At 52.7% G+C, this 23,578-nt stretch overlaps 1 protein-coding gene across 3 annotated transcripts in view; it reads left to right on the forward strand.

Annotated features, from left to right (window-relative positions):
• Positions 1-23,578, forward strand: part of GRIK3 (glutamate ionotropic receptor kainate type subunit 3) — a 233,412-nt gene that overhangs the window by 153,609 nt on the left and 56,225 nt on the right. For all 3 annotated transcript variants that reach the window (XM_082387664.1, XM_082387662.1, XM_082387663.1), the window contains exons 4-7: positions 5,962-6,143; positions 8,527-8,580; positions 18,877-19,050; positions 19,828-19,971. In XM_082387664.1, the coding sequence (XP_082243790.1) occupies positions 5,962-6,143; positions 8,527-8,580; positions 18,877-19,050; positions 19,828-19,971 (554 nt within the window). The remainder of the gene's footprint in view (positions 1-5,961; positions 6,144-8,526; positions 8,581-18,876; positions 19,051-19,827; positions 19,972-23,578) is intronic.

A 23,578-nucleotide genomic window follows, 5' to 3' on the forward strand; every position in this document is an offset into this window, starting at 1 on the left:
CAGCACCTGGTACAATGCAGACATTTAAATGTTTGGTTGAATCGAATTGAATTGAACTGAAAATAAAATGGAAATAAACTATAATTCAATATGGCAGGAAAGGATGTGTTGGGCACTGGTAAGGAAGAAGAAATAAAGAAGTGGCTATTCCATCTTCTTTAGAGAAGTTAGTCATATTGAAGTGGGGTGAGTGCACATCCAGAGCTCACTGGTCTTTCTAGGCCATCAGAGCTAAGAACCAAGTGACGTGTACATATAGTCAGAGCTAGAGGCACCTGGGGAGAGGAAGCTCCACGGCCTTGGCTAGTCTGGGCTGATCTGCCAGAGGAGGAGCGACATGAGCCTGGCCTTGAGGATGGATGGACAAGGAGAGGAGTCACGAAGGCATTACAGGAGGGGGAAGAGTGCGAGCAAGATGAGGAGGTGCGACTGTGCCTGGCGGTCTCCTCAAGAGGACAGTCTGGCAGGGAAAAGGATCCCAGTGTGGAGGGTAGGAGGAAAAGGTCAGATAAACAGCATGTATAAGGCTGTGGGCAAGGTCTGTGCTGTCTAGCTTCAGCATTCAGGCTTTACCTTGTAAGCAGCCAGGGACCACTGAGTGTTGGTTGAGCAAAGAAACAGAATAATAAAAGCAGAGTTTTAGAAGGTGGCACTGACAGCAATGTACAGAGGGTTGGAGGGAGAACCTGGAGCAGGAAGACTGAGGCAGAGGGGGCCATGTTGGTCCAGGCAGGAACAAAGGGGCTGCTTGGAAGAGAACTTGGGGCCAGAAGGGAAGAAAAGAATCGGATGTGAGCAGGTAATATTGAAAATTTGTAGGAGTGTCACGCGCACAGAGTAGTCAGAACAGACACTGGCATAAACCACGGCCCAGCAGTACTGGTGCCTCCAGGCTGGATGGGGGCAGCGGGAGAGGCTTTGCAGAGGAAAAGATGCTGTGGCATGAAGGTGGATGCCAGTGAGACTGGTCAGAGCGGATGCTGAGGCCTGGAGCCTCCTCTCCCCAAGGATGTCTAGCTCTGACTGTATGTACACATCACTTGATTCTTAGCTCTGATGACCAGTGACCTCTGGGTGGGCACTCACTCCCCTATTGACTTCTCAAAAGAAGATGGAATAACATCTTCATTTCTTCATGCTTTCCAGTGCCCAACACACTCTTTCCTGTAGTATTTAATTATAGTTTGATTCAACTTGATATTCAATTCAATTCAATTCAACAAATATTTTAAAACTTGGGGGAGTCAGTGATAGAGCTGGTTTGGTCAAAAAGAACTTAGTACTAGGGATTCAGGGTTGGATTCAGTCAAACAATAATATAACTTTGATGAAGAATAGTGAGTAGTAAGAAGTATGCTCCCAGAATCAGGATATTTCAAGGGGACAGGACAGCTTGTGGGTCATCAAACCCATGGAATGGGAAGCACTTTATAGCCGACTTTGACTATGTTTGCTTTGGGGGTTGTTTCCATTAAGATGTTTTGTCTGTGAGTAACAGACAACCCAACTCAGATTGACTGGAGCAGTAGCCGCTTAGTTATCTCACTGACAAGAAGTCTGGAGATGGGCCTTTCCAGGGCTGGTTTAGCAGTTCAGCAGAGTCAAGGTGCTGGGTAGTATCACTGCAGTTCTCTTGACTTTCCCCCTCATAGTCACAATAAAGTTGCTGCAGCTCCAAGCATCACATCCTCACATGATTATACCCCAGGAAGTGGTAAGGAAAGAGGTAGAAGCCAAAAGGATTGCTCTTAATGTGATTCGTGCCTCTTATCAGGGAGGAAAATCTGTCTCATAACCTTCCAACAGACCACACTATACAGCTCACTGAGTCTGCGCCTACCACCCTAAACACATTCAGATAGAAATGGGACTGCCACTGATTGGCTTTCACCCATCCCGAGTCACGTCTCGGGGCTGGCATGTTGCCACCCAAACAAAATCATGGTTCTCTTAGTATGCTTGAAAAGGGTACGTTAGTTATCTATCTCTATAATAATTCTGTGTAACAAATCACCCCAAAACTTAGTGACTTAAAATAATAAGCATTTATTTAGCTTACAAGCCTGTGGGGTCAGTGACTGACTGAGATTGGCCAGGCAGTTGTTCTGGTCTCAGCTGGATCACTTACCTGCTCGGGGGTCGGCTGACAGCTGGCTGATCTAGACTGGCCTTGGCTAAGATGGTGGGGTAGCTGGGCTCTCAATCCTCCAGCAGGCTAGCCCAGGCGTGTTGTCATGACGATGGCAGAGGTGAAAAGAACAAACCCAGTGTGCAATTCCATTTCAAGTGTTTGCTTATGTCATGCCTGCTAATACACCATTGGCCAAAACAGTTCACGTGGTTGAGCCCAATGTCGTGGGTAGAGCAAGTCACCTGCCCCCGCAGCTGGAGGGCACTGCAAAATTACATGGCAAAGGATGGGGATGTAGAGAGGGGTGAAGAATTGGGGTCATCACTGCAATGCACTGCAGGGAGAACTGTTTTAAAATGTACCTGGGATCTAAAGGGTAGATACGACCAAGTGATGATATGAAAAGGCCAATGGCATAGAAAGAAGAGTTGTTACTAACAGTTCCCTAGAAGAAGGGGGCACACCATGGCACCCAGGGCCACATGGAGGGTTGGTCAGGAGGCAGGAGCAAGGGGAAATCATGGGCAAGATCCTTTATTAATTACACATCACTATAGGTGGAATTTGTTAGGTGCAGACATCCCATATGGGGCAGGAAGCAAAACACAGATTGTAGGGCTTGTAGTTGGAGAGTTTATAATACGATTTTTGTGTGCCCAGGAAAACCCAGTGATAATAAGGATACAAACAACTTTGGTCATTAGTTTGGCCCATGATTTCAGGATGCCAATTCATCAGTTATAGAATACCAAGAGTGATTATTTCAGGGACCAGCAGTGTTTGCCCTATGAGCTTTGCCACATAGCCACCTTCCTAACCTAACCCGTGCACAAAGACAGATTTATATCAAGAGTGAAAGGGAGGGGCTCAGAAAATGCTGAGGTAACGAAAAAGGGCCCAGCCTAAGAGCCAAAAAGAATTGGTCTTGAATTTTGATCCCATTGCTGGCATGCTGCAAAATCTTGGGAGGCTCACTTAACCTCTTTGGGCCTCAGTTTCTTTATCTGTAACATTGGAACAAAAGCCCCTACTCTGTATGCCTTCTAGGACAGGGAGATGTTTAAATAGGGTAATGAATGCAGAAGTGCTTTGTAAGTGAAAAGCATGACTTCCACAACCATGATTCACTGCAGATATTTTGAGAGAGATTGATTAGGGAAGCAGCCAGGAAGGAGAACTCATCTCAGGCGAACAAAGAACCTAGTCCTCTGCTGGGGTGGGCCAAGACGAGCCTCTGGTCTCCTTTGGGAATACACCGATGGGAAGGAGGTCTGACATTTGCTGCTGGAGAATGTGGGTCACTGTGTATTACACAGGGCAATGAACTTGGCTGACAAGAAAGCTCTGGTGGCCTCTGCTCTAGCATCCAGACTGTCCCTGTCCTCATGTCCTGGGTCCCCAAAGCCCATGTGCCTACTGATGCTGTGCCTGGGTCTGAAAACTGAGCGAGTGGGAGCAAAGCGTGCACTCAGGGCCTCGCAAGGTAACAGGTGTGAGCGGGCAGCATCATTCAGCCAAAGTAAGAACTTCTGGGATTAGTTGAGGAGGGAGGGTAAGGATGGGTGTGTGTGTGTGTTTGGGGGGCGCTTGTGACCCCTCCTTCCTCTGTAAGGTCACCTGATATCCTCTTCCTGCCCCCATCAAGTCTGGTATTAGAAAGCACTGGGACCCCTGTTTGGTCCAGACCACTCTAGGGCTCCAGAGCCCTCTCCCAGCCCACACACCTGGATCTGAGACCTCCCAGGGGGCTGGGGGTTCCTGATGCCCACAGCCATGGCGAAGCTTGTTTGGGAGCTCTCTGGGAGGCTTAGGTCCCAGAGAAATATCTCTGTCCTCCCCAGCAGAGTGGAGTGATGGATACCAGTCGGATTGCTTTCCGGATGTCCAGCCCTCAGGAGTGGGAATGAGAGGCTGGACAGACCCAGGTGTATGTACCAGAAATGGCTTTGGAAATCCAGACTTTTTGTTGGAAGGCTCAGGAAGTGGGTTGTCTGTGTGTGAGGACTCTGTCCAGATAGGGGGCACTGCGACAGCTGATTGCGAACTTTAGTCCATCGCAAACTAGCTTAAGCAAAAAAAAAAAAAAAAAAAAGGCGAGGGTAGGGGGAGGATTTTGTTGGTTTCATTCACTGGAAAGTTCAGGAGTAATTTTAGCTTTAGAGGTGCAAATGAGTATCTTTAGGGCTTATTTTCTTTTTGTGTTTCCTGACTTCTGCCCTGTGGGAATCCTTTTCAGGTTCTAAGTGGTGACCCCAGACTTGCTTCCTCCCCATTTGGAGTTAAATGGAAAGAGGGTTGTCTCTTACCATTTGCTCTGGCACAATTCCTGGGAATCATCTGATAGGACCAGCTGGTGTCACACATCCGTCTCTAAGCCCATACCTTTGCCTAGAGCAATGTGTGTGCTGATTGACCAGGCTGGGGCCAGATTCTGTGTCCCTGGAGTGGGGACAGATTCTGTGTCCCTGGAGTGGGGACTCTTGAGTCACATGGACTGAGCATGGGGTAGGAGTTGTTCCCTAAAGGAAAACCAGAGTGCTGTTAGAGGGGAAATGGAGCATGGCTGAGTGGACGACGCAGCCAGGATGCAGACACCGAGCCCTGAGTATGGGCGGGGAGCCCAGCAGGTGGGAGGGGACGGCCTGCTTGGGACCCTGGGCCTGTGCTTCCTCCGCTCTTCCTGCAGTGGGTAGGGCGAGAGAGAACGGCAAGCAAACTTGCTTCCAGGCTAAGCAGAGAGGAGTCAGCAAGAATGGACCTTGTACTAAGGATGGAAATGGACTTAATTAGACCTAAGCGAGCCATTTGTCTCCAAGAAGTGACATTCAGTTTTCCCTGGAAGTCCCCAGATTAAGTGGTTTTGCAAAATGCCAAGGTGGAGGATATTTCAGCGTGGGGAGAAAAAAAGACAGTAGTCAATCCAGTTCTGGAAATTTGTGTTGAGCACAACCAAAGTGCCAGGCCCCATGCTAGGGCATGTGGAGACCCAGTCCCTGATGTTGAGGGTCTGTGACAGGACCAGGAGAGTGAGATGAGGCCAGAGGAGGCTGGTGCTGAAGGACAAGGCCACTGAGTTTCGGGGGAGAGGGGCAGGATGGGAGTGGGGTGGGGAGACCTTGTCTGGGCAGAGCAATAGAGGTAGTCGTCATGGAGGAGGCGGTTGCACTAAGCCCAGAAGAATGGTTAAGGTGTACGGGGGCAGCCTGCCCTTGGGGGTGGAGGCCGGGCACAAATACCACCCGGCCTTACCTGGTCCAACCGTTGGTACAGCTGAGCCTGGAGCCGCCACTTGGGCCGCATCCTGGAAGCAGGCTGCTGGGACTGTTTAGGAAGATTATGTCCCATGCTTCACAGTGTTGCAGGGGGCAGGGGGCAGGGGGAGGAGGAGTGGGGGGCCTCTGGTTCAGGCTCCATAAGTCTCTGCACCGACTGAGTTAGAGAGGGGCAGGTGGGTGGACTCAGTGGGGATTCGCTACCTGTCCGTGCCTGCTTTTGAATGTACAGGTGTGTACACACCTTTACCTACCTGTGTACACATGTGTTTATCAACCCAAGTGTATGTCCTGTCTGTGCATGATAAGCATGTGTTTGTTATGTGCACACATCCCTGTGGGCATGTGCCAGCGTGCACAGCTGGGTGCACGTGTCTGTGCCCCAGTGTGCTAGTGCCTGTGTCTGCACATGCGTGGCTGAGTCCATGAACTTATCTCCGTGGGCCGCATGTCAGTGTCCATGTGTGTCTGTAGACCTGTGGCCACACGAGTCTGTGGATACCTGCAGCTAGGTATACGTGGGCTCACATGTGTCTCTTGTGCCCCGGGACCTCTCAGGGCTCATCCGACTGCAGGAGCTCATCATGGCCCCATCAAGGTATAACATCCGCCTGAAGATCCGCCAGCTCCCCCTTGACTCTGATGACTCGCGCCCGCTGCTCAAGGAGATGAAGCGAGGCCGGGAATTTCGCATTATCTTCGACTGCAGCCACACCATGGCCGCCCAGATCCTCAAGCAGGTGCGTGAGCCCTGGCCAGCGGGAGGGATGGTTGGGATCTGCCTGCCACTTCTCCCACTCTCCCCGCATTTCCCAGACACAGGCATGATGTCAGCCAGATCCAGGTTCGACCTCTAGTCTGCCTCTTTCCGGCTGTATGACCTTGGGTGGTCACTTTGCCTCTGTGAGCCTCAGTTTCACCAGCAGCAAATTGGACACAGTGGTCTCGACAGGCTGAGTTGGTGTGAGGATGGGATGAGACGATAGATGAGCTGCCCCAGCCAGGCCTGGCGCACGGAGGGTGCTGAGTAAATGCTAGTTTCCACGCCACCTCGGGGCAGGCGGGAGGCGCGGGCTGCGGACAGGGAATAGAACACTGCGGGAAGCACGGAGAGGCCTGGGGGTCTCAGGGAACAGCCCCCAGAGTTCCTCTTCCAGCCACTGATTCCCTGCAGCCCGTGGCACTCGGTGTCACTCTCCTACCACTGGGAGGTTTATCGAGGCTCTGTGCAACGTCTGCTCAGCTCTGCAGCAACTGAGGGGGAGGAGAATGGCTCTCGGTCCTTGGCCACGCCTCCGTTCCCGACACAGCCCAGGGTGGCGTGCTGGGAACCATGGCGAGCTCTGCCAGCCCCCTAAGAAACAAACAGCGAAATCGCTCACAGCCGCCCTCCGAGGGTGCCACGGCTGAAAACAAAACCACTCTGATTCGAACCAGTGCTTTGTGTAAAAGGCAATTATGTGGTCCCAGAAAGCGAACCTGGTGATTGGAGGAGGCATTCTGTGGGGCCTTGACACATGACCCCGGGAGATGCTGGTGGCAGGGAAGGGTCACAGGGATGCAGGGGGAGAGGTGCTGAGCTGGCCATGAATGTGTCCAAGGCCTGCCCCACACACCCTGCAAGGGGTGTCCAAGCTGAACGGCAGCCTCTGTCTTCCCCCAGAGGAAGTCCCACCCCAGGACCCTTCACACGGGGGCTAAAAACTCATTTGAGAGCTTGAATCCTGCTTATGCCCATGGGTGCTATATACCCCACAGCAAGTGGCCCCGGAGTCATCCCCTGCTCTGTAGATGGAGTGAATGATCCCTCCCTCCCCTGGTTCTGGAGGATTCAGTGAGATGAGGCGAGGAAAGAGTTTATCCCAGTGCCCAGGGCACAGTCAGCATGGGTGTGGCACAGCTTTACACTCAGCGTGGAAGAAGTACATGCTCCCCAGAAATCCCTTAACCCTCAGTGTCCCGGCCAGCGGCGCCCAGTGCCTCCCTCCTCTTCCAGGCATGTGCAACTGAGTCATAAAGACAATCCCAGCCTGGGTTCGCGGAGCAGTTACTCGATGCCGGGTACACACACTGCCCCTCATTTACCGCCACCCTGGGAAGTGGGGGCGATTATCGTGCTCGGTTTCAGATGGGGAGACTGAGGCTCCGGGGGAAAGTAATGGGCCTGAGGTCATCCAGCCCGAAAGTCCGAATTCACTCCCCAGTTTGCTGACATGAAAACTTCTAGAATTGAAAATGAAGATTCTGTGCTCAGCCTGACACTGAACTAAACCAAGGTGAGCACGTCTGCGTACTGAGGACTTCTTGAGCCTTTCACCTGCGAATGTGGGTTGTGAACCTCCAAGACCGGGAGGGAACGTGAGGCATTTTCCAAGTGTACTTGACCCAGTGACATTTCCTCCTGGAGCGCTTTGTGGGCCCGCATTCTGAAGAACTCTGTAGAAAATGCATTATGGTCATTAGTATTATAGATTATAGGCTTCTAATAAAATACAATAGATTTCATGATGGTATAGAATAATAATTCACAGCAGCCATGTGGCCTGCTGTGTGGCCAACCAGGACCTAAGAAGCAGGGATGTGTCAGCCCTTCCGGGGGAGGCTCAGACTGAGGACAGACCCTCCTCGTCGGGCCTGGCTGGGCTGGTGGGGGCCAGGCTCCCACAGACGTCTTTCTGGAGCCATGACAGTGAGTTCAGCTGAGGAGAGTCAGGGCACTTGAGGAGGCGATGTTGGGCGGATTCCATCAGCATTTCTCCAAGTGTGGCAGGCCCAGAGATGCTTACTAAAAAGGCAAACCTGGCCCTGCAGAATTTGGAATCTTTGGAGAGTGTGGCCTAAGATTCTGCATTTTAATGTGTCACCCGTGATTTTGCTGCACGCTCCAGTGTGAAATCCACTGCTGTCTGCCAGCCAGTCATTTTCCGTCGGGAGGTGGTCTCAGAGGATGTCCCACTCCAAGCGGCCAGCCGCTCCCAACCCACCGCCAGCCTGTGCTGCCCCGGGTCCTCTCCGCTCTCTCCCCGCTCCCTCCCCACCCCCCATCCCCCCCTGCCAGGGTGGAGAGGGGGAGGGGCTTCTCGGGTGTTCCCTGCAGGGTGCTGACACTTTGCTCTCCCGCAGGCCATGGCCATGGGCATGATGACCGAGTACTACCACTTCATCTTCACCACCCTGGTAACGTACCTCCGAGTCCTGGCACGGGTCGGGGTGGGGCTCCCTCAGAACAAGGTCAGCCAGGGGGAGACAGTTGCTGCAGCTAGAGGAGGTTCAGGCTGGACTTGCTTCCTAAGGCTGTAGGTGTGGCCACAGGCAAGGGCACAAACTTGTCTTTGTGGCCTGCCCACTTTGAGAAGTGACATCTTGTTGTGACTAAAGACAGGGACTAAAGACTGGGAACCTGCCAGTGTGAACACAAGCCCCTCTGCTTGCTGGCTGTGAGACCTCGCAGAAATCATTTAACCTCCCTCAGTTTCTCCCTCTGCAAAATGGGCATGATCATGGCTCCTACCTCCTAGGATTGCTGTGAGAACTGAATGAGTTCATGAACTAAAGCGCTGAGAGCAGTGCCTGCTCTTGTGAAGGGCTGTTGTTATGATGATGACCCTTGGCCCCAGCCCACACGCCCTCACAGAGGTCCCAGGCCTCAGGCCTCACGCAGCAATGGGAGTTGCCACTTTGGATTCCTGTGGCATCCACGCTCAGGTCTGCCCACTCACTATCAGCCGGGGCCAGCGCACCTGCGGGCTCCAGATGGGTTCTGTCCAAACCTTGAGAACATTTAGGGCCATTTAAACCCATTAGGATAATTAGTTGTGGTCTGAGATCAGCAGAATAAAGAGATCCCTGTGCCAAAGGGGCACCAATCCCCAGCCACCCTGCCTTGGAGCCAGATACCCTGGATGTCACTGGGGTCCCGGGTGGACTCTTTTACCCAGCCCAGATCTGGGGCAAGTGACAACATCACTAAACATCCTGTGGCTGAAACAAGCTCCTGAAATCTGCGTCAGACTTGCCACTGCAGTCTTGCAAGCCTCTAGCTGTGTTCCTTCGTTCATCCAGCACCCAGCTAACACTCCTTACCCAGCACCTGTATTCAACTGAGTATCTCAAGACGACTGGCACTGAGGCCTGCCCTCAAGGAGCTCCCATCCTGCCCAGTCTGCATCTCTATGTGTAACTCATTCGGCCAGCTTGTGCCATCACAAGCCATCACATCAGATGGCCACGGGGCACAGCAGAAGGAGACGCTGGGTGCCACAGAGCTGGTGGAAGGTGGGGAATTTCAGGCAGTCTTTACAGGAAAGAAGATGTTTGAACTGGACCTTGAAGGATCAGTAGGAGTACACCAAGGAGAGAGAGGAAGGGCATTCCACATAGAAGGAACAGCATAAGCAAAGGCCAGGAGGCAGGTTAGCTCTTCAAGTCTCACTCTGGTTGATTGCCAGAGCCAGCTGTGTTCATCTCTTCCTGGCTCCACGTTCAGTCAGTGACATCATGCAGGTAGCTTGAGATTGGCCAAGGTGGGAGTATTCACATCACAGAAGTTGGCAAATGCTACAAATAAGAGGTTCCTCCTCTCCATCCCCTGAGAGCTGGTTATTAAGCATTTCCCAGCATACAACTGCTTGTTACCCTCTCTCCACCCCCCACCTTGTGCCCATGGCAGAGCTCAGGGGCCACCCTGCCCACTCTTCTGATCCAGAGCCCAGACCTGGGGACCTGCCAGGAGCCTTGGTGGGAGAAAGGGATGCTGGAAGCTGGTGACTGAGACCAGGTACCTTCTGCCCTGGTCCCTTCTGGATTTCTATCCATCCAAGCTAGCTTCTCCCCTGGAAAAGTCATTGGAGGCTGGAGGATGAGGTCATCAGATCCCCAATATTCCACCTCCGTATGGAGCTAGGAGCAGGGCACAGGAGCAAGGCTGGGAAGGCGGGGTGGGGCACATTCCAGGCGCCCGAGGCTCTGTCTCCAGGCGTGGCAGCCCTGGGCTCCTAGGGTGCTGAGTCCAACCTCTGGGCCCTTAGAGGTCCCCACCAGCCCTGTGCCAGCTCAGCACATTCTTCCCACACTTCCATCCTGCTGGCTTGCCTCCCTGAGTCCTCACTGCTTTGAGCTGCTGTAACAAAGCCCTGGAGTCCATGTAGGAATATACAAGCGAGGAGCAGGCAGACCTCCCGGGACAGCTGTGGTCCCCCTGCAGACCGTGCCCATCCCCCCTCCACATTACTTTCCAGCGCAGTGACAGGAGAGCAGGCCTCGGAGGCATAGATAAGGATGAGAGTCCCTTTAGCACCAGGGACTGTGCACATGGGCAGATTGCTTAGCTTCCCTGGGCCTCAGTTTCCTTGCCTCTAAAATGGGAATAATTTGTGATGCCTCTGGGCTTCAGATCCTTCATTTGGCCTCTTTTGGTTTCAAGGAGCAGAGCTCACTCAGGTAACCTCAAGTCACTAGAGACTCAAGAATGAACCACCAGGCCACAAGAGCAGATGTGGAGAGTGGTTCTGGATCCACAGCAACCCTGGACATCCCGAGAATTATGGTTCCAACCCTCTGCCCTGAGACTCAGCCTGGCTCTTCCGTTTCCCTCTCTCTGCCCACTGCTCCCTCCCCCTGCTCTCAGCCTCAGCTCCTTCCTCGCCGCCTCTGTTCCCTGGAAACTTCAGCTCATCACAGCTGCCCTGGGATCATCACACCCCAACCGACCATCCATTCTGCCTCTGCTACTTCTCACCGCCTCTTTCTCTGAGTGTTACCCACCTGCCCCGGGTCAAATTTCGGACTGACCAAGCACGAGCCAGTGCTTCGCAACAGGGCACCATATAGGCATTTGAGGCTGGACATTTAATCCTTCCGGAACGTCCTGCCCACTCTAGAATGTCTAGAATCCCTGTCCCTGCTCACTGATTTCCAGGCTTGGTGACAAATAAATAAATGCCATCCACACATTTTCAAATGTCCCCAGGATAGGGGCTGAGTCATCAGCCAGATTGTAGCAACCCCCCTTGGGAGGTGACCACTCCTTGGCTGGTCAGCCGAGGTCTGGCAGTGGGGGACAGAGTACAGTGGGCTCACAGAATCTAAGTCATGGCCACCAAGCAGAAGGGCTGGGGCACTGGGAGATCCCTTCAGAAGCGGCAGGAACAAAATCCACAGATCTCATTCACCCACCCTGAGTACGGACCCCTCCTCCACTGTGTCCACACGGGGCCTGTGGTTAAGGCCTCTTTGTGCTTTGCTTCCAGTCCTAGCTCCAGACAGTCAATTAAAAGCATCTCTGCCTGGCTCATGCCCTCATTCCAAGGCCAGAGGGGGTGTCCCCTCAGGGAGCTGAGGCCCGACCTGACCTTCGAGACAAGACTCTGGAGAAGGCACCACCCCAGTGATGCCAGTGGCTCTCCACATTAATGCCAGTGCCAGCGTGGGGTCAGGGTTGGACTTCTTGGAAGGAGGGGCAGGACAGTATCCTTGCACCCTGGGGCAGTATCCTAGCCCAAGAGAGTGTCTGTTTTCCCTACTTTTTTATGGTTTTTTTTTTTTTTTTTTTTTTTTTTTGCCACACCGCGCAGCAAGTGTGATCTCAGTTGCCAATCAGGGATCGAACCTGTACCCCTTGCAGTGGAAGCACAGAGTCTCAACCACTGAACCACCAGGGAAGTCCCTGTTTTCCTTACTTTTACATTTCCTTAATTCAGTCATTCATATACTCACTTATCCTGCAGGCATATACATATGCTCGCAAGGTCCCAGGTACCAAGCTAGGCACTTGGGTGAGAGGGGGTGTCTAGAGATGGATCCAACACAAAGCTCACCAGCTGGTAGGCTTCCTTTGTGCACATAAGGATCAAGAATGGTGCCCAGTTTACCACTATATCTCCAGTGCCCAAATAGCACCTGGAATACAGTAGGTGCTCATTAATGCCTGAATGAATGAATGAATGAATATAATACAAAGTAGAAAGTAATCAGTGAAATTAACATCCTCATCATAGCAACAGTGACGTCCACCGACTCTGGTGCCAATCCGCCTGATTTAGAATCGAGATTCTTCCACTTCCTTGGGCAAGTTACTTCGTGTCCCTGTGCCTCATTCCCCATCTGTAAAATGGCCACAAGAACAGTACCATCTCATAGGACTGTTATGCTGAGCACTAAGCAAGTATGTTGACATCAGTAAAGCACTAAGGAAAGTGTTATTTAGTACTATGTAAGAGTTAAATTGATTAATTAAATACTTCCTGCTTATATATTTTATGTGCTCAGTATACCCCATCTCATCCAAAATTCTGAACAACTCTCCAAGAGAGGTATGACTTTCCCAGTTTTACAGAAAAGTAGAAACTGAGGCTCAAAGAGGTCACTCAGTAAAAAAGGAGAAGAGGAAGGATTTTGACCAGCCGGGACCTACCCAGCTCCAAAGCCCTCTGCTGAAGCTTGTGCCGAGAGCCGCATGCAGTGTCGCCTGGCTTCCTCTGACTGGCGCCGGCTCAGATTCCACAGGCTGTGATGGTCCGGGCATCACGTGATTGACACTAACGCAGGGAACAAAGCCTCCACAAATCTCAGCGGCACCCACACTTCACAGGTTCCAAAGCCCTTTCTCCACATCGCTGATTTTCCTCTTCACAGGGCAGTTTGTGCTCCCCATTAATTGATGGGGAAACCTGGGACCAGAGAGGTTGAGTGAACTGCCTAGAGTCTCACACCAGATCTGTGATAAAAGCCTTGGCTCCTGACTTCTGTTTCAGCCCACTGCCCTTCCTCCCCATGCCTCTCGGAGGGTCAGGAAGAGCCGATCCTTCCAGAGAGGCACAGTCCCTGCAATACAAATAGTTCTGCAGTGGAATATGTGTGTGTGTTGGGGGGTTGGGCTGCAGCGGGTACCAGGGTATCTCCCAGCAGCTCCCCATATGCCAGGGCATCAGCTATGTCACCTGGGTCCCCATGTCCTGCTTCCGGCTCCAGCTCCAAGCTCCTCCTTCCAGCCCCGTTGGCTTGGGGGTCTACCTCATGATTGTGCCACTTTGTGCCCATTGGTCAATCGTGGCTGTATGTGGGAGGGCAGTGGCATTTGGCATTTATCTCCTTCCCTTTAGGGAACCCACGTCACCAATTCTTCATGTCTAAAAAATTCTCCAAACTTGCTTCTCCCATGCAGAAGACATTTTAATTACCCCAGCTGCCATTATCTGTTCCAGCCAGCTTTGAGCCATTCCCAGATAACCCCGCGTTAATCAGCCCCAGCTGAGCCCCTGGTACATGTCATGTGTAGGTAAAAGCCTGGAGGTGAAAAAAGAATTATAATAAATTAATAGATAAGCAATCACAATTAATGCCGCTTCCCGGCAATAACAGTTATATCATGGGAAAGATATTTTCATCTGTCATTCCTTAAGGCGATGTTTTCCGAGCTTCAGCTTCTACCGAGTCAGACCCATGGGGTGCTAATGAATTAGTCTATTATGTTATGCTGAATGTTTCTAAAAGGTCCCTCGTTGATACTGAATTCAATGTGTCAACATTTGGCATGGAGAACAGCAACTTTTTGCCAAGCAGCAAGGTTGTGCACAGTTCACTGTGTACAGCACATGGGGTCTCAGCCCAGGGCAGTTTGGACAAAAAATTGGAGCCGGACAAAGAGGCCTCTTTTCCAGCTCCGCATTATCACTGCCCTCATGTCACAGGGATGGTGGTACTCAGTGCCACAAGCCCTACAACACTTTGCAGCTGAGTGCAGGCTCAGGGTGACAGGGATGAAGGTGACTCCAGCAGTGACACCCCATCGTGCCCCCTCCCAGGCTGCGATTGGCCACAGCCACTGTGTGAGTGTCAGCCACCTCAGTGCTGCATCTGGAAACTGGAAGGGCTGATGACGCCAGCACCCGAGCCCCCACCGAAGCCAGAGATGCTGCCCTTCTCACTGAGTCCGGCTGGTCTTTAGTCCTCAGGGAAGTGAGCTGAGTCACGGAGGCTCTAGGCAGGCTCATGTTGGGCATCTTTCAGGCCTTAGGTATCAGGTCAACACTGAATTGGAGAAGAGGCTGAGCCCTGTGCAGAGGTAGAGGGAGGAGGGCGCCCCCTGGAGGCAGAGCTCAGCTTCTCTTCTGTGGCCCCAGCAGTTCAGCTCTGGCCCCAAACTTGCATTCACCGCCCTACAAAGCAAAATCCCTCCAGCTCCCCAGACCCACCTCCTTCAATGGCAGTTTAGGGAAGCTCTCTTGTCTCTAAAGCAGTACCCTTGAGGGGCTCATCTTCCACCTCAGGCAATTTGCCAAACCGCTCCTAACTTGTAGCCCCATAGAAAGCTCCCCCCGAGAGGAGGTTGTAAAACACTAGCCTCTCCATTCCAGGCTCTTCCCAGTGCTGTTTAGGTACCCTAGAGAGCTACCCTTCTTTCCACTTTGGGTGATGGGAGCCCAGGGCCTCCTAAGGGAGACAGATGTAGACATGGACAGTTGTTATCAGTGGGGTGAAAGCAAAGAGGTCCCAAGATAAGAGCAGAAGTGCCCTTGACCCATCCTATTGTGTGTGGGTGTAGAGTAGTAGTCAGGGGAGGCTTCCCAGAAGAGGTGACAAGCTGAATCTCAAAGTGAGCCCACCCAAGGAGGATTGAGAAGACAGGCATTCCAGCCCAGGGATAGAGCACACACAAAGACACTGGCTTAGAGAAGCTGCATGATGGGGGCAGGGGCCAGCGAGGAATGCAGAAGGGGGACCAAAGCAGTTTGGTGTTCCTGGGGCAAAAAATGAGAGGGGGGTGGGAAGAAAAGTGAGGCCAGAGGGGTGGAGAGCCTTGCAAACTATACTAAGGAATGTGTGCTTTATTCTGAAAAGGCAAGAAGGAGCCATTGAAATATGCCAAGCAGGGGAGTGACACGGTTGGGTTTATTCTTCAGAAAGACCCCTCTGAATGCTGTGTGGTGGGTCACTGAAATATCCTGGGGTGGGAACCAAGGGCTGGTCATAGGACAGAGGGAGCACTCAGGAGCTGGTGGCCTGGGTTTGACGCCATTGCTCCCCAGCTGTGTAACCTTGAGCAAAAGACCTAACCTCTCTGTGACTCAGTTCCTTCCTCTAAAATGGGTGATAATAACACCCTTCTTGTAAGGTAAAAATGTGAATTAAGCGAGTTAATACACCTAAGACACACAGAAACTGTTCTGAGGTTTATAGGTACTCAATAAATGTTAGCTCCTTGCGATTGTTTTTGTATTGCCAAGAGAGGTAAGTCAGGAGGATGCAACTCATGTCTGCTCCTCTCTTCGAATAACCCAGTCATGTCCCTGGGGGCTGAGTCCAATAGCTGTCACAAGCTGCTGCCAGAGAAGGCAGAATATGAAAGTTTGTCAGCACTTCCGTGGTGTTTACCATGCACCAGACACGTTCTAAGTACGTCTATTAACCCGTTTCTTCCTCATGACAACCCTATATGGCAGGTACTATTATCATGCCCGTTTTTCAGATGAGGCAACTGAGGAAAGGAGAGTAGATGGCCTGGCCTCATGGTCTGTGCTCATAACCATCACCTGGGGCTGCCCAGTGAGCTGTTCTCAGGAAGGAGCTGTGGGAAGAGAGGCCTCCTTCCAATGTGTTTCTCCCCTCTCCCTCTGGTTCAAGAGGTATCCCCGTCTAAGCCCAGACCCCTCTCTGTGCGTTTCCCAGTTAGGAGTAATAGCTTAGATTAGCGGCTTCTCAAAACACAGATTGAGGCCCCAGCCCACATTCTCTATGGCCCATACTTTCCAAAAAATGCTCCAAAAACAATTCTGGTGCATATCTTGTGCTTGACAACCACTGGGGACATAAAGCACGGGGATTTTTAAATAGGACAGACACGGTGTACTAGTAAATGTGTACAGCCAGCTGTCCAAAAAGGGGGAAAACCCAGATATGTAGTGCTTGCCAGTTTTCATGGTGTAAATACTCCCACCATGGCCAATATCAAGCTACCAATGAACGTCACTGAGCGCAGAGTCAAGAAGAAGTGTTGACATTTAGCTCTTACAAGCCACTTCAAGCCAGCTCCAACACACCACTGAGATGGACCTGGGTACAGTTTCTGCGCTGCCTTCATGAGCTCTATGACCTTAGGCAAGTCACCTCACCCCTCTGGCCCTGTTTCCTCCTCTCTAAAAAGGGAATACTATTAAATACCTACTTTAGAGGGGATTGTGAAGATCAGATGATACACTCCACGCGTGGGGCTGAGCACACAGCCCACCCTCCACTCCCCACTGAGACTGGGGCCGCAGAGACACCCTCTGGTCAATTCCATGGAGACCTCCTCCATCTACTCCCGCCCAGCCCCTCCCCCATCCCAAATCCCGGCTTTGAATCAGGGCCCTATTTGTTTGGGCAAAGCTGAGACTAGACTTTCTTGCTTGGGCTCAAATCTGCTCCCAGCCTCTCCCCTAATCCCTAAACCCTTAAAGAGGAAACCAACACAGTGTATTCCAGACGGCGGCCAGTTGGAGGTACAGGAGGAACAGGAGGATTTCAGCATGAATTAGGAACATCTCAGAGACCAGAGGAAGCCAGCACGGTGTGAAGGAGCTGCTCTGTGGGCTCCAGGTTTTATCCCTCATTATCTTTCCATGAGCCATCATTGATTTAACTGAAGCTGGGTCTGTGATGGGGCCAGATGTTAGTCCTGACGGCTGCAGCCATGGAGAGGCAAGTACACCGTCCCCGGCCACTCTGTCCCAGCATGGGAGGGAGTGACTGAGTTGAGGGACCCGGGAAAGAGGACGGGCATGGGGGGGCCAGAATGGAAGGCAGCTGGATGAGAGGAGAGTGTGGAAAAGAACAGACAATGGATGAGGAGGAGCTCAGACCTTAAGACTCACTTTCCCCACTAGTGGGATGAGGCCCATCTAGATTGTCGACATAACACGTTTCAAAAAGTAACACGACTCTTATGCAAATATAGAATGAACACGTGTGAAAGATGTATTCAAGTCATGAACAAAGGAACCAGTAGGATGACAACGCTGGCTCAAAGAACATTTGAAGGATTGAGTATTTATAGGTATTTGGTGTAGAGGGAACATAAAATAAGATGGCTAAGTTAGACACAAAAATGGATTAATATCCTACAGGGCGATAAAAGCACCACCTTGGGGATTATCTTTTATATGGGCAAAAATCTACGTATTAGCTCAGAATTTGGACCTTTAACCAGTAGCCGAAAGTGAAGTCAAACCCGGGTGCATTCTCCCGGAGAATTACACAGTCCCAGGACGGCCTGGTAAGCAATGCTTCTGTGTGACATTGAAAGGACGCGCTGCTATCCGTCTGCCTTATCTCCAAGTTTGGGTAGTTTTTCTTAACAGGACAGAGCTCTGCTCTGCGCCTCACACCAGCCCCCACCTTGTGCCAGCTCTTCTCAGCCTAGCACCTGGCTCCGCCCTCTGCAGCCAACCCCCCCCTTCCCCTTTGCCCCCTGCCCTCACCAGCTCACCGTGCCCCAGAGCTAAAGCTGGCAGGAGGGGCTGAAGCTGGGCTGCCCCCGTGCATTAAGGCCTGTCTTCCTGGCTTTCAGGCCATTGCACCAGACCGGACGTGACCTGGCCCACAGACAGACAGGCTGACTGCTCCTAGGAGGCACGGGGTGAGGGGGCCTGGCTGATGATGTGGGGCAAGGGTAGAGAAGAGGACCGCTATACTCCTTCAGTCTCAGGCAGAAGAGACTATTTTAATTTAATTCTTTTATCGAAGTGTAGTTGATTTACAGTGTTGTATAGGTATACAGCAAAGTGATTCAGTTATGCATATGTATCTATATATCTATTCTTTTTCAGATTCTTTTCCATTGTAGGTTATTACAAGATGTTGAATATAGTTCCCTGTGCTATACAGTAGGTCCTTGTTGTTTATCTGTTTTATATATAGTAGTGTGTATCTGTTAATCCCAAACTCCTAATTTATCCCTCTTTCACCTTTCCCTTTGGTAACCCTAAGTTTGTTTTCAGAAGAGACTGTTTTAAAATACCCTCTTTGGGGCGATAAAATCCTCCCTTCAGCCTCCCTCTGGGTGACTTGGAGATGCCCAGACCCAATGCCCTTTGTCTTCCCAAAGCGGACCTCCCCCATCAGAGGATGACGGTCATGACCATTATCAAGCTCCTTTGCTATTCCGGGCTGGGCATTTGATGTCTACTGCTTCACTGGGGCCTCAAGAGGAGGCATGATCCCCATTCTGTAGAAGAAGAAACAGGCTGAGCAGTGTGTCTGAGGTCCAGCAGAGTAAGTGGGATCAGCCACCAGGCAGGCTGGCTGGACTCCTCCAGGGTCAAGTGGACTCCAAGTGCGGTGCTCCCACGGGTGCTCCATCCTCGCTGCTGAGCCTCACCTCCACAGGGCCCTGCAGGGAGCTGCGGCTGCTCTGGGGCCCCAGTAGGGAGTGTGGGAGGTGAGGCTGGAACTCACAGCCAGACCACACCTTTGTTTACTGAAACTCTCTCTGCCAAGGATCTTTATGCGTTAGACCTGGAGCCCTACCGCTACTCAGGGGTGAACCTGACGGGATTCCGGATCCTCAACGTGGACAACCCCCATGTCTCGGCCATCGTGGAGAAGTGGTCCATGGAGCGGCTGCAGGCGGCTCCCCGGGCAGAGTCCGGCCTGTTGGATGGAGTGATGATGGTACTGCAGCCGGGAGGGCCAGACCTGGGGGCTCCCCTCCCTCCCTCCTTCCCATCATTCCTTCCTCCATCCCTCCGTTCCTCCCTCCCTCTTTCCATTTCTTTTCCTTCCTTCCTCCCTTCTTCCTTCCTTCCTCCCTTCCTTCTATCCTTCCTTCCTTCTTTCCTTCCTTCCTTCCTCCCTTCCTTCCTTCCTCCTTCCTTCCCTCCCTCTCCTCCTCCCTTCCTTCTCTCCTTCTTCCCTATTTCTTTTTCCCTCCCACCACTTTCCTTCTTAAGACCTGCCCTGTATCTGCCAGACCTTAGGCCAGGGGCCAGGGACACAAAGGGATCAGACAGAGTCCCACCCCAAGTGTGGGAGTGCAGGCACGGAGCCAGATGGTTACAGAGAGTAGGAATAAGGACTAGGGGGTGCTGGGCACGGGGGACTTTCAGCTGTGGCTGGCAGGAGGCTGGGGAGGCCGGAAAGCTGAAGGTGTGCGTAGGGGCAGGCAATAGCAGGGACAACGGCACGGGGTGGCAGGGACAACGGCACGGGGTGGCGGGGCCTGGCAGAGAAGGTCTAAGCTGCCGAGGGAGGGAGTCCGGTGTCTGCAGAGCCAAGCCGAGCTTGGCTTCTCATTCGGAGCAGGGACACGGTCACCTCCAGGGTCTCAGGGCCTTGCCCTCACCAGAACCCCCTTGCCTCTGGTGGGGGAGGGGAAGGGAGACAGGGCAGGGTGGGCTGCAGACTCTCGGGCCGGAGCCACTCTCAGGCAACCCTGGGCCTCCCCTCCAGACTGACGCGGCCTTACTGTACGACGCCGTCCACATCGTGTCCGTGTGCTACCAGCGGGCACCCCAGATGACCGTGAACTCCCTGCAGTGCCATCGGCACAAGGCGTGGCGCTTTGGCGGCCGCTTCATGAACTTCATCAAGGAGGTGAGTGCCCCCCAACTCACCAGGACGGCACCAGGGCCATCTCCTGGGGGCCGCAGAGCAGTCAAGGGCCCAAGTTAGGGAGTCAGACAGCACTGACTTCCAATCCACGTGAACTTGGGCCAGTTGCCGCACATCTCTGAGCCTGTTGCCTCGGGTGAAAATGGGCTCAATAGGGACCAATCTAAGAGGATGACTGAGGGCCTGAGTCTTTGGCACATAGTACGTGTTCGGTGGGTGGTCGGCATTATCAGCAGGACAAAGCCTGGGCTTTAAAGTACAACAGATGAGGGTCTTTGCCTCCAGCTGTGTGACCTCAGGCAATTTAGGGAAACTTGCTGAGCCTTGGTTGCCTCATGGGGATGCTGTGAAGACAAAAGGAGGCACCATGTGGACAGTGCTTAGTCCTGAGGGCAGAGGGGGCTCAGTAAATAAAAATCAGCCCCCCCACTAACTCTTCTTCTTGGGCCCATCGGCCAACTTCCCAGCCAGGGTCCCTACTGGGACCTGGCTCTCCTGGCACCATGGCAACCATGAAGAAGTCCCATCCATGGAGCTGATTCAAAGGAACCAGAGAGCAGAAGCTGTCCTGCTGCTGAGAGGATGACCATGGAAATACACAGTGCCAAAGTTTAGTTTCAGACTCTCCATCACTGTTGTCCTTATGGATGGCAGAGTTTATCGTTCGCATTCTACAGATGGGGATGCTCAGGCCTGGGCTTGTACCCTGTCTCCATCATAACAAGCTGCGTGACTTTGGGTGAGATGATTAGCTCTTTGATCCTCAGTTTCCTCAACTGTAAAATGGGTATAGTAAGAGTTCCCGCCGCAAAGCATTGTTGAAAAAACAGTGTGAAAAACTATGTGCGAAGCATGTAGCCCAAGGCTAGGCAGAGTCAAGTCCCAGTAATGGTAGGTGAGGAAGGCTCAGGGGGACGAGATCTAGGCAGAGTTACTCTGGGTCAGAGGAAGTGACCTGTCCGGGGCAACAACAAGGGCAGTTAGGGGAAGCCCTCTAGGCGGGCTCCATATAGACTATCTCTTTGTAGCCATCACGATGGACCAGGAAGGAAGCAGGCTGCTTTGAGAGTTCATTCATTTATTCACTACCTATTTGTGTGGGTCTGCTGGGTGGCCGGCACTGAGCCATGCGCTGGGGACCCAATGGGGCTAAAACAGACGGGCCCCTGCACGGACAGAGCTCACCGCCTAGGGAGACGTCCATCAAGTCATCCCATTAATGAAAGTAATCCCATATGCAAAGGAAGGCAACACAGTGAGGGTAAATAGCAAAGAAACCCACCACTCAGCAGACAGGGCAGCTTCTCCGGTGGTCCCAGTTCACCATGACAGCTTGGGACGAGGCCAGTGACACCTCCAGTGTTTTAGAATGACACTAAAAGGCATACGGCTTTAGAGTCTGATGCACTGCCTTTGGGCTTTTCTCTGCCTCTTCCCAGCTGTGTGGCTTTAGATAAATTCCTGGACATTTCCGAGTGTCAGTTGCCTCACCTGGCAAACAGCAGCTAGTCGTCATCATGAGGGAGCAGTTATGTCCTTGGCACCAGTCCCCTCACCCTTAGAAGGGGCTCCAGTATCAGATATTCTGGTAGAAGAGGACCATGAGGGTCCCTTCTCATCCTACCCCTCAGAACTGCAGAGGAAGTCCGATTGTCCGATGCCCTGAGCAAGGCCTGGCTGGCCTGGGCAATCATCGGCTTGTTCTCTGGGAACTCGAAAGCCTGATTTCCAGCCCCCCAAGCCTCCTTCCTCGGCAGGCTCCAACCCAGTAGCTAGAGGCTGGCAAGGGTTTCTCAATGACGGAGGCCACAACCCTAGGACCCTTAGGAGCCAGACGTAAGTGTCTTTGAAGCTTAACCACTTTTTAGCTGTGTGGCCTTAGGCAAGCTACTGAACCTCTCTGTGCTGCAGGTCCTCCTGTACAATGGAGATAATACCAGGTTTGTTGTAGGTGTGAGTGAGTTGTGGTGTGTGAAGCACTTAGGACAGCGCCTGGCACAGAGCAAGTGCCAAGATGATTGGCTGCTCTTACTATTATTTCTATCATCACGACTGTCGTCACTCTGGCTTCTTGCTCCCTGGTGGGTTTCCAGCTAAAGAGGATCTCCAGGCCCCAGAGCTTCAGGGACGTCCCCCACCCATTCACCGTCGCCTGCCGCAGTGCTCGAGGCTCAGTCCTGAAGCCCTAAAGGGAGCAGATGAGTCACTGTCACACCACAGAAAGGGGAGCCTCCTCCACCCCCTCTCCGCACCGGGACCAACCGGCCCACACTGGCATACCTGGCCCTCCTGTTTCCTGGCCCCGGCCCAGTGAACAGCCCTCACCACTCACTCTTCTTTACAGAGTCCTTTCAGAAACAACTTCGCCTCCACTCCATTTCAGGGAAGTGGAGACCGAGGCCCAGAGCAGCTGCGGGGCTCCCTCATGGCCCTACAGCTGGCCACCCCCGGGACCCAGGTACCCTGCCTGAGCCCAGTACACCGTCTTCCCTCAGACCATTCCCAAGTTGCCTGTCTCCCCATCTGCCTGCGTGACAGTAAATCATTTTAAAGACTTGGCATTTCCGAGAGGAGCTGGAAAATACCAGGCCGGAGTTCAGAGCGTGTGAAGCATCTTTCATTTAGCAAGTCCTGTGTGGCAGCTGGAAGGGGCGGGAGGGCTGGGAAATGTCACGGGGAGGAGCTGCCAGCGGCTCCCTGCCCCGGCCCTGCCCCTGCCCGGCCGCCCACAGACAGGCCACGCACCTGCTGACATTTAATTCCTCTGTAGCTGACAGGGAGGAAGGCTTCCCTCCAGTGCAGGTTTGAAGGCACCTGCTGTGATTTCCCTGGGGGCTGAGAGGTAGCCCGAGGGGGGAGGGGTCCCAGGCAGAGGAGGGGGAAGGCAGAGGGGCTGGGGAGCCAGCCTCAAGGAGGCTGAGCCTCCCTGTGAAGTCATAAACAGTGGCCTTCACCGTCACCGATGCATTTTTTTAATTGAAGTAAAATAATGTATAACATTATGTAAGTTTCAGGTGTACAACATTATAGTTCCACATCTGTATACATTACAAAGCGATCACCGCTGAAGGTCTAGTTACCATCCATCGCCATACAGTTGACCCCTCCGCCCTGTATGCCCATCCCCCAACCCCCTTCCCCACTGGTAACCACCAGTCTGCTCTCTGAGTCAGATGCATCTTTAAATCTCCATCCCCAACCCCAATCTCCAGCTCCCTGGGCTTCATAAACTCTCCCCACTCAACCTGGGCACGATGACCCCAGCTCTTCAGCTCCACTGAGCACAGTGGGAATCTGCCCGGCACCACCATTACTTGGGACCCACAGAGCTCAGTCCCTCTTTGAGCCTCAGTGGCCATGACTGTAAAATGGGGGCAATCATGACCCCTACCTGGCAGGACAGTGATGTGAAGTGGATGAGCTCATGCAGGGAAGCTAATCACGGATGAGCCTTCTGTGATAGGGTTTCTCCTGAGGCCTCGGGCCATGGCCCAGGTGACCATCCCTCCCCCTCCCGCCAAGGGCCAGCCCTAATCCAAGGAAGCCCTATGGAAGGAAGCGACTAAGGAAAAATAATAGCCGGGGTTGT

Source organism: Balaenoptera borealis (genome assembly GCF_965194805.1).
Source record: "Balaenoptera borealis genome assembly, chromosome: 1".
Classification (NCBI taxonomy): Eukaryota; Metazoa; Chordata; class Mammalia; order Artiodactyla; family Balaenopteridae; genus Balaenoptera; species Balaenoptera borealis.